The sequence below is a fragment of the Cucurbita moschata genome, unplaced genomic scaffold (assembly GCF_002738365.1).
Source record: "Cucurbita moschata cultivar Rifu unplaced genomic scaffold, Cmos_1.0 Cmo_Scf00008, whole genome shotgun sequence".
NCBI lineage: Eukaryota > Viridiplantae > Streptophyta > Magnoliopsida > Cucurbitales > Cucurbitaceae > Cucurbita > Cucurbita moschata.
This window is the reverse complement of record NW_019268524.1, coordinates 5,517,653-5,528,024: the sequence shown is the minus strand read 5'-3', so window position 1 is coordinate 5,528,024 and position 10,372 is coordinate 5,517,653. Positions and strand designations below refer to the sequence as shown.

General features: G+C 36.7%; 1 protein-coding gene and 1 long non-coding RNA gene across 2 annotated transcripts; one reads left to right on the top strand and one right to left on the bottom strand.

Annotated features, from left to right (window-relative positions):
- The first annotated feature begins 9 nt into the window (after positions 1–9).
- Positions 10–2,542, top strand: LOC111446576. The gene is made up of 3 exons (XR_002711100.1): positions 10–200; positions 1,538–1,786; positions 2,456–2,542. It is a non-coding gene; the product is annotated as an uncharacterized LOC111446576 (long non-coding RNA).
- On the bottom strand, positions 913–3,086 carry LOC111446573 (BTB/POZ domain-containing protein At1g55760-like). Its single transcript, XM_023085429.1, has 4 exons — positions 2,835–3,086; positions 2,475–2,620; positions 2,022–2,140; positions 913–1,738 (listed from the first exon to the last, which is right to left on the bottom strand). The coding sequence occupies exons 1-4, from the start codon at positions 2,951–2,953 to the stop codon at positions 1,136–1,138; spliced, it is 987 nt and encodes a 328-aa protein (XP_022941197.1). The 5' UTR covers positions 2,954–3,086; the 3' UTR covers positions 913–1,135.
- Positions 3,087–10,372: the final 7,286 nt, after the last annotated feature.

Genomic DNA, 10,372 nt, shown 5'->3' with positions numbered 1-10,372 from the left:
CCCCCCCCCTCATTTTCCGGTCTCCTTCTTCTCTGCATTTTCGATTCCTCTACTCTTCTTTTCCAACGGGTAAACTCCGTCCTTCCTTTTGTTTACTTCTCTCAATCTGCCGGAGGTGGAGCCTTTTCAGAGCGATTCTTCGGCGTAAAGAACCGATCCAACAGTGTGGATGGAGTTGCATCGTTGATCTTCTCGCTGAGGTGATGTTTTTGTTCAATTAGTTTATTGAGTTATAATGTGTTTTGTAAGTTGTGTTCAGAAGTGTATAGATGGAAATTTGTGGGGAATTCTACCTTGGAGCGTTTTGCTTTTGATTGAGTTTTGAATTAGGTGATTAGTTTGTGGACTGGGAGCAGCTTGTGAGGTAGTAGTGATAGTAGGATGTTTGGTTATTCTGTTGAGTTTTCCTTTGATTTCTTATGCTCTGGACACGTATACTTGCTGTGTTCAATGTTGGATGTTGTGATTGTAATTCGGAGGAATAGAATATGCTGGTAATGTAATGATCGGTCTGCTGGTCTGCAATTGGTTGAAGCTTTTGTTTGTATCCATTTTTTGGAGGATTTTACATTTGTGAGTGTGCGCTTGTGTGTCTGTGTGGGTGGGGGGTGTTCGTTTCTGTAATAGCTTGCAGAATTGGGTTGATGTGTTCTTCTTTACTTTCTAGGTGGGTTAGGTTTTTGTAAATTCTTTTCTGATTCTGTCAGCCATACATGCTTTAAGTTCATATTTGCTTCGGTATGAGGTTCAATATTGTTCTTCTTGTTATATGACAATGTTAGCCTGAGGCCAACCTAATTGCCACCGAAACTCCACCTAAAAGTCTGTAACCTCTGCACGATCGGGTTGGCATTCTTTTGCAAAAGGTTTCTAGTGCATTTTGGATATCAAGGGTATTGTGAGATCTTGTGATGGCAAAACGCTAAACTATATAGGAATAAAATTCCGAACACAGAACATCAAATTATTTACATTTCATTCAATTGCAACACCATCAATCTATCATGAGAAACCTTACTAATATCAGGACAAACAATTTGGAGAAAGAATCACCTTCAAAGTAACAAATTATGACACTAAATCCTCGTAGCAATCTTATGTGTACACGCCAACATTAACCACCACCTTCATCAAGCTAGAAACCTTTCCAGATATCAAGAATTTCATAGAAGATCTCAGCTATTAGATCTCTGTCTGCATTTTGTAGAAAGACATTGAATTCATCTTGGATGTCTAGTATCTTACCAAACTTCACAAGATACTGCATGCAGCAAGTCTTCAGTTTTGGTAATTGATAAAGTGATGCATTTTGGAGTCTTTCAAGAACATTCTTGGCATCAATATCTTCTAGCAGACTATCATGGCAGGTTTCTTTTAGGTCATCCATGTCATATTTATCAGCTGCATGAAGAAGTGCCAGTCTATGGGAGAGAAACTCTTCATGTTGGATATTACCATACATATAATTAAGAAAAGCCTGGCAAGCTTCAAAGGACATATCAGGGATGTTTACTGTGGATAGTTCCTTTTCTTTCAGGTCATGTGAAAACATGCTGTGGAAAACCGGTGATCGTGAAGCAAGAATAGCACGATGAGCTCCAACGCTTCCATCAGAAGCATTAATTATAATATCCGTGTGGATGCTTTCCTTCAACATTCGACCCAACGAAATAAGAGCTCGTTCATTTGATCGTTTTTGTGACAGTCCATTAGTCCAGATGGAGGAAGGTTCCCCACCCTGTTAGTAATTTGACAACAATGGGTTAAAAGAGGAGTGAAACAAAAGGTATCCAAATAGCAATGGGGTTAAAAGAGGAGTGAAACAAAAGGTATCCAAATAGTTCTTTCCTAAACATAGGCGTTGATAACTACTTTTTCTTAATAATCAGGCATAACTTTTGTCGACTGCTTCTGTGTGTGGCTTGTTTTTATCAATGATCCTTGGATTGTTGCATTATAGTTAACCCCACAATCATTTTTGGAAGAACGCAATCGCAATGGACAGATATTTATAAGCTCACCTCGGGCGATGCAATCTTCAAGTCAATGAATTCGATGTCAATGATGAACTTTCCTGTTAATGGAACTTCAATTGGCCAAATAAAATCGTCGTTGTTCTTAAGCTGTTTGTCTATTATGTCTGCATGGATGTGGTGGGGTAACAACATTGGTCAATAGAGGAACTGAAGGTCATAGAGAAAAGAAGAAATTCTGGAAATTAAGACTTTCTCCCCCTCCCCCTTCCACACACACACACACACACACACAAGGGGAGGCAAAAGGATAAGAAATGAAGGCCCAAACACTTCACCAAATTTCTTAGCAGAGATTAGACATGTTCACCCATCAGTCAAGTATTTCAACTTATATTCATGAACCAGAATCTGAAGATATAGTAGAAGGTGAATAGACTTTTCAATCTGAAAACTAACTACTCTGCCTTGAAAATGTTCAGAGAACGAGAATGAAATTACCTGGATGAGTCCAAGCCTTCCGACCTCCTGCAGAGGAAACCACTCGGATGGTGAAAGATACAATTGGGGGATTGTCCCTTGTTAAGCTCGATATCTCTGGGTATAATTTAACATATAAAAGCCTGTTTTTTTCCACTGATAAATGCCTTCAATCCGAACAAAAATATTAGACATCCATATATTCCTATCCTGCTTGGATAGAGAACAAAAAGCATTAAAATCTCCAAGAAGAAGGGGGGAAAGCAGATTCTTATCACTATATCTCCTTAAAAAGAGATGGATAGAATCTTATCCTCACCCTTCATCACTGGAATTATAGCTTCAAACGAAAATAAAGAACAAGGAAAGAGGTAAATTTACCAGTTCCACTTGCCAATTTTGAAGGGATCGGATTTGCGGTAGGTGCAGGAAGCTAGATTCTCGATCCTCCATTGCGCGAGACGGGATGTGGTTTCTACTCTGTATGCCGAGTCACTCATCCTAGCGAACGCTAGGGCTGCGGTGATTTCATGGATGCAACCGAAGATGCCGTCGAGGAAGTGCTCTCCGGACTTCCCCAGGTTAGCTAATTCTGCAGTTATTTCTCATTAACATATGTACCGCAACACCTGTGAAGACAAATTTCTCTCTCTTCTCTATATAAATATATCTTTCTTCTCTGCACTGCTCGCTGATCAAAGCATAAGAATCTTTGATCAAACAAAAGACGTTGATTTGTGTGTATTTTTTGCTTTTATTATCTAATTTGACGCTTTCAGTTGTACCCAGCACGCCAAGATGTTGGTGATTCTTTACGTCATTGATGTTGAAGGCTTGATTTTCGGAAGAGGGTTTGAAAATGGTCTTGGGAGTATTCTTCTGGATCATCTATTGGTCCTCTTCTTTTCTTTTGGGTTTTCTTTCCCACATTAATTTTATGTTAACATTTGGCTTCAGCATTTGGCTTCGAGGCGTGGTCTTTGCTCCTTCAAAGCAAAGCATCTATTTCAATCCTTTGTTGGGATTTATTCGTAATTTCGCATGGAGGAGTCGATTGTTGGTGAATCAAGGAAGCACAAGAAATAAGAAAAACCCACTCTTCATTCATGGACCCCAGTCAGTCATGGAGGTACGCAATCCTTTTTCCCTGAAATTATATTATATTTATCTTCTTCTTGTTCTTCTCTGGAGGCCAACGATGGTCTCTTGGCCACCCGCATAAGACCATGCTGTTGTTGAAAAATACAGCGCGGAATCAATTTCGGACTTCATAACCATTTTGTAATTAGATTAAATTATAAACTTTAGTATATGAATTATGTAACAAGGCAACTTTTAAAAAGTCTTTTAACATATCGTTAAACTTTTTATTTTGTATTTTAAAAAAAAAAATTAAAATTAAAAGTAATTAATAGGCTGAGTAAAATTGTCAGTTTTGTGTTAGAAAATTTATAATCTTGCTTTTAAATTTAAGAGAAGATCTATTAAATATTATTTAAAATTTAGAGATTCATTAAATAACTTTCAAAATTAGTAATAAACCTGTAATTTAACCTAAAAATACGTTTTAAAAAACCTAAAAGAAACGTCTGATTTTGTAATGACTTTTAATTAAGTTTATACCTGGATTAGGTTACCTTACTCTTCCACTTTCCTCTTTGCTTTCCATAAGAAAAGGAAAGGAGGTTAGGAAGTTAATAGGAATTCTGAAAGCTTCACCTTTATTTTTCAATATTTAAATATTTCTTTTATTTTAACTTTACAGAGTTAAAAAGGAGAGTAGGGGATTTGAACTGAGTCGGTCCTTTTACCAATTTATAGCCCCTCATATTTAATATAGAATGAGAATAATAAAAATTAGGCATGAGAACAATAAAAATTAGGCATGAGAACAATAAAAACTAGGCATGAGAACAATAAAAACTAGGCATGAGAACAATAAAAACTGGCATTCCTTTGATTTCATTTGATCAGAATTACTTAAAAGTGAAATTATATTACTATTCCTATGCTTGGTTGTGTTAAGAAAGTTAATCGAACATAATATAATAATTATCAAAACACCCCCTTTGGTTTTAACCCATTAAAAAAAGATGCTAGTAAACTTCTAAAATAGAAGAGCAATTATTTACACAGGACATGATTTGATTTTTATTGTTAGTTTATTTAATAATTCTGGGTAGAGTAGAAAGAGATTGAATGATACTGTTACATGATTCTCAAGTAAGTTGTGAGGTCCATAAAATAGGAGATAAAATTATTTTTCTCTTTCCAATTTTGAGGCGGACTCTACACTATAATTCAAAAACCTCATAATTGTTTGTAATTTCGAATACGATCCTTTGGATTTATTCTATGCCAGTAAATATCATACTGAAGTAAACTGTGGTTTGATGAATGATTTAGGAGGAGAGATAGAGTTTGCTCAAGTTTAGATGATGTAACCAAACACAGAGAAAGCCACAACATGAATTATACATGAAGAAGAAAGGTATCAGAAAGTGGGGCATGGAAGAGGGAATCCTATGGAATCCAGTTAAGCTGAAGAATCCGAATTCCCAATATTAGAAGCAACTTCCAAATCATCCTTTCCTTGTATTACAAAAGAACTAATTTAATTAATTTTGCTGACGCAGGAACAGGTTATTGAATGGCCCATATGATGTGATATGATCTCATCTAACCTCATCTCGTCCATTGCTCATTGGCTTCTGACCACTTCTATTCTGTCAAATCAAATGGCACACTGTGTGAGCAACTTCGAAGGACGTGTTCTTTTCATTCTCTGTACGTATCTTCTTACCCTTCAACTATTTATGATCGCATGATGGAATAAGATCAGGAGAACTCCAATAATTCTCTGAATTAACTACCTGTACATCAATCAAAAGTCTCTACTCACTTCTTTATTAGATGTCACTCACTCGAGTTCAAATTTCAAACATAAATAATAATGTTTGTAGAGGTATGATATTTGCCTCTTAAATTTAAAAGGTCTGGAGATTTATAGTTTGTATGTATAGGTTTTTTAATTTGAAAAGTTTTTAAAATTTTTTATGTTCTCCATATATTTTGTGTCTTATATATCATTGACCTATTTGAGTCGATAGAAATTGAAAGTTTAGAAGTATATTAGATATTCAATTCAATTTTATATATAATGGATAAATTAATTTTTAAAAATATAGTTAAATATCTATTATATACCAAATTTAAAGTTAAATAACTCATTATATATTTTTAAACTTGGATCTTTTATACTGAAAAGTTTTATAGACTAAATTTATAATTTAACTAATAGGATTGTACTAAACCTATGAAAATTTAGCCAAATTTAAGATTATAGAAAGAGATTGTGTAGCTATATTGTTCAATATTTGAACACACATTATTGATGGGTTGAAATTGAAGAAAGTTGGGGATAACTAGCTTTGAGGAGAGGAAGCTTGTAGCCAGTTTTAAGAGTAGTTTATGTTGTTAGTCAACTAATATGACAAAAAAAAAAGTACTGATTTATAATTATTTATTTTTTGAGTCTCAGGGGTTTGAAGATTATAATGTTATTAGTTATACTATATTAAAGTTGAGTTGAAAATTAGTGCATTGATAGAATTAAATAAATAAAAAACTCATAATCTTTCTAGCAAATATAAAAGTTTGAACCACCACTAAGAGATCTAGAAAATGGCAATGGGACCCTAAAATTACTTTGTAAATTGGTGTTAGAAAAAGAGAGGGACATATAAAAGAGTAGGGGAGTGGTAGATTCTGCTAATCAGTGAGGTGTGCACTACTAATTCCAAACTAACAACCAAATCACTTTTGACTAATGATCTCTCAACTTCTCCAATTACTATAAAGTATGTTATTACTTTATTAAAATATTTAGTGACATATGGTATGGTTGTTAACATTTGTTTTAGAATGCAATACTCAGATCTGAATCTTTAGTAGATGTACTTGCTTCGGAACTTGCTGTGTCCAACAATTTCAAAGTTTCAGGATTATTGAATCTAGTGATTTTTTTTTTTTGGATGTATTGATATTGTTTGTTTTTTTAGTTAAAGTTTGTACGTGAATTAGCCATACACACACTTACTTACGTATCTATTAGGGAGAGGTTTTCACATTCTTATAAGAAATGTTTTGTTTCCCTCTCTAATTGACGTGGGATTTCACAATCCACCTCTTTGGGGGCCCAACATCCTTGTTGGTACATCACTCTGTAACGACTCTAAATTTCCACATATCTAGAGTTGCCACTAACGTCTTATGCTCATCTCTAGTGGAGAAAATAACTCTAAGAAATGCCCATCTTTGTTAGCGGAAAAATTTAAACCTTCAGAATACGTTAAAACATTAGAAAACACCGCCGGACTTACGTGTTTCAAACATCATACTGGAGTTCAAAATATGATAAAAATAATTACAAGTTAAATAATTTAAATAAATGAAATGCAAGTACCTATCCTAACAAAGTCTAGGAATTTTAAATATGCTACTATCTTATCTTATGCACGCACCAAAGTCTTTGATCACGATGCCATCGTCAATCGTACATGGGAGCCTTGTCTTTACCTGAAAGCAATATGGTACACGGCGTGAGTATTTCGAAGAAATACTTAGTAAGTGACTCCACTATAGGAGTCATGCTAATGCAAACAAATGCAATCATGAATTAGGGACCTATCTCTAATCATCTCAAGGGTGGCCTCCAGTCTCGGACAAATTGGATGTGTAGTACTTCCCTACACACGACTCACGTGCGAGTGTGAACCCCCAAGGCGCTCCCACACCCCCTGGACCCTCTGGTCAAACTAATCTGTAGCGATGTCCGGAGGTCAGCGGAACCCCATAGTGTCATGCACCTCATGAATACCCTCATCTGTGTGCATTCGCACCTGTGTGCATACGCGCTCATCATACGGTGCGCGTCTGTACTCATCATCTCTAGGGGAAGTAACCCTATGCTTATGAACATACAATATGCATGATGTCCCTCTAAGTCTAATTATACATCTCTTCTGACACAACCCTCTAGTCTCATCTCTTGGTTGCACTATGTAACACGTGCTCGTGGATATTTACTTTAATATCATTTTCATACTCTTAGGGTTGTATCCTATGTCGATTTAACGACATGATGCAATATGGCAAACAAATAAGGCATGTTCAACATGGAAAACATCATCATGTTAATAACATCGTCATGCATACGTCATACTCATCATAGAAGCCATTAAGTGCATCAAATATAACATGTACGTCATGCATCGAAACATAAATAGCGTACATTTAACAGATATCACAACACAACGTCATACTCACACATCATCATAATTCAAACAATCTTTAGCCTATCCTATAGTAAAGCCACTTACTTGATTGACCTTAGCCGAAGTATTCCTTAATTAGCTAAACGTAAGCTCTCGTTCCGTGAGAGCTGTTTCCTACTTGCCAGGGATTGTTTCCTATTACACTGTTCGCCATCTTCCGTTAGTATTTCACAAATAATTTACCAGTAATTCAATAAATGTGAAATACAGCTCTAAAACGGCCTTAGATACCTTAATCAGGGCCGAAAACAGATTCGGGAGGCTCGAAATAGTGGAAACCGGGTTGAAAACAAGTGAGTCGAGCTGAACAACCGCTGGGAGCCGCCGGAGCGTCACTAGAGGGAGCCCGAGCCGTTTGCGCCGAGCCGAGCTAAGGGACCATCTGCACCGCTGTGTGGCACGTGGCAACAGCAAAACGAGCCACGTCGTGCGATAGCGTTGGGTCGAGGCGCGGGTCACAGTCCGGTTCGGGTCACGGGCTACAAAAGGCTACTAGGGCAGACTAATTGTTGGGTCTCAGCCTACTGGGCTGGGCTGCAAGTGTTTGGGTTGCAGGCTAGTTCAATTTGACCGTGGGTCTGGTCTCAGGTTGGTTCGAGGTTTGGGCCGCTGTAGTTGGGCTGGGCCGAAGGCAGAGACTGAGGGAAAGAATTGGGCTGGCTCTCTCGGGTTTTGGGTTCGGGTTGACCCAGATCCATGGATCTCGTCTTCCTTACCCGATTTCGGCCGATTTTTCGGCGCGTCTTCTCTCTCCTTCCCGCAGCGTTTCCGTTGCCAATTTTGGTCCTCTTTCTCCCTTTTCGTTTGTTGTCTTTCTTTCCTTCCTCGAAGTTTTGCAGCCTAAAAGTTTCTAAAACCCCAGATCTAAGAACGTTTAGGAAAATCCAATTTTTCGACCTCGGTTACCGACAACGACGCTTACGAAAAGGCACAAAACGTACCTTGAGTTATTGTACTTTCGTTAGGGATCCTTCTCGTGGTGGTAACTGATCGTTTGGTGTCTGTTTTTGGGTGGTTTGGAACTCGTCGGAGAAATTGGAAACTCGTCGGCGTTTATCCGAAATCTCTCTCTCTCTCTCTCGTATTTTCTTTCTTTTCTCTGTTTGCAGGTATCCTGATAGGTTCTGGAAGTCGTGGATTGAAGGTTGAGCAAGGTGTGGCTATCGTTTTGCGTGGGATCTACGATTGCCAGAAAACTCGTGAGTTTTTCGGCGACTGAGTTTTTTTTTTCTTTTTCTCTTTTTTTTTTCGGTCATTACACACTCGATGTCTAGCTCTGATACCATTTGTAACAGCTCAAGCCCACCGCTAGTAGATATTATCTATTTTGGCCCGTTATGTATCGTCATTGACCTCACGAGTTTAAAATGTGTCTGTTAGGGAGAGGTTTCTACACTTTTATAAGGAATGTTTCGTTCCCCTCTTCCACTGATATGGGATCTCACAATCCACCCCTTGGGGGCCTAGCATCCTTGCAGGCACACCACCCGGTATCTAGTTCTAATCCCATTTATAACAACTCAAGCCCACTATTAGTAGATACTGTCAGTTTTGGTCTATTACGAATCACCGTCAACCTCACGGTTTTAAAACGCATCCGTTAAGGAGAAGTTTTTACATTTTTATAAGAAATATGTCGCTCCCTCTGCCTTAGCACCATGGCGGTTAACACATGAGTTGGATTCCAACTTTGTGGCTTTCTGTCCAGCAGCAGTGCACCATCTTCCAAAGCTGGTCCAGTAAAATAGTATCTACTTACCTCAATAAGTGTAACCATACTCTGTGTAGTAGAAAGAGCTACTTACTTTCTTCTGCACTTCAAAATTAAGCTAAATACAGTGTCAATTATCATTTTTTTTCCTTAATTCTCATTCCAAACATTTGTTTGGAAACTCCCAAATTAAGAATGGTTAAACTTTTTTTCTTTATAATTGTCTATTTATTTGCATCATCTATCTATCAATAACAGTATATGAACTACCTAAAGATCGTATATAGCATTTTTCGACTCCAATAATGGGATCATATACTAAATATTTTTTCAAAACTCAAACGACGTCTAATATTTTTTCAGGTAAAGACAAGAGCCCCATATATGGATGATGACGTCAGTTGATGAGGCCATAGAATCAAGTGACGGTTAGTTAGATTTCTACAATTAAGTTGTAGTCTAGATGTTAGGACGTGTCAATGGTTCTAACTTTTGATTAGAGGTGTTTTTTTTTTCCTTCTTTTTAACCATGTTATTTCTACAATGCCACTATTAAATTTTTAATAAATTTCATCTTATTTCTACCATGCCACTATTAAATTTTTAATAAATTTATGAACATTTAAACCGTGGCAATATCTAAAACAAAACTTTTCTATTACCGTATTAGGAGTTTAAATTTGGTGATGGATGTAAATGAATACCTTTCTCTAAATAAGTTTAGATTGATCAAAAGAAAATTTAATTTATTTAGGGTCAATTTCAAAATTTAAAGCATAAATGGTTTTTAAAGGTATACAGTTCCAAATTTTAAAGGTATATTGAATCTGATCAAAGTTTCTATTTTTTTGAAAAAAAAAAAAAAAAAAAAA

Coding starts and splice junctions, on each gene's coding strand:
- LOC111446573 (XM_023085429.1), bottom strand. CDS start 2,953: ATGAGTGACTCGGCATACAGAGTAGAAACCACATCCCGTCTCGCGCAA. Junction 2,141..2,474: donor GAAGGCTTGGACTCATCCAG/GTAATTTCATTC, acceptor ACATCCATGCAG/ACATAATAGACAAACAGCTT. Junction 1,739..2,021: donor TGAAGATTGCATCGCCCGAG/GTGAGCTTATAA, acceptor AATTACTAACAG/GGTGGGGAACCTTCCTCCAT.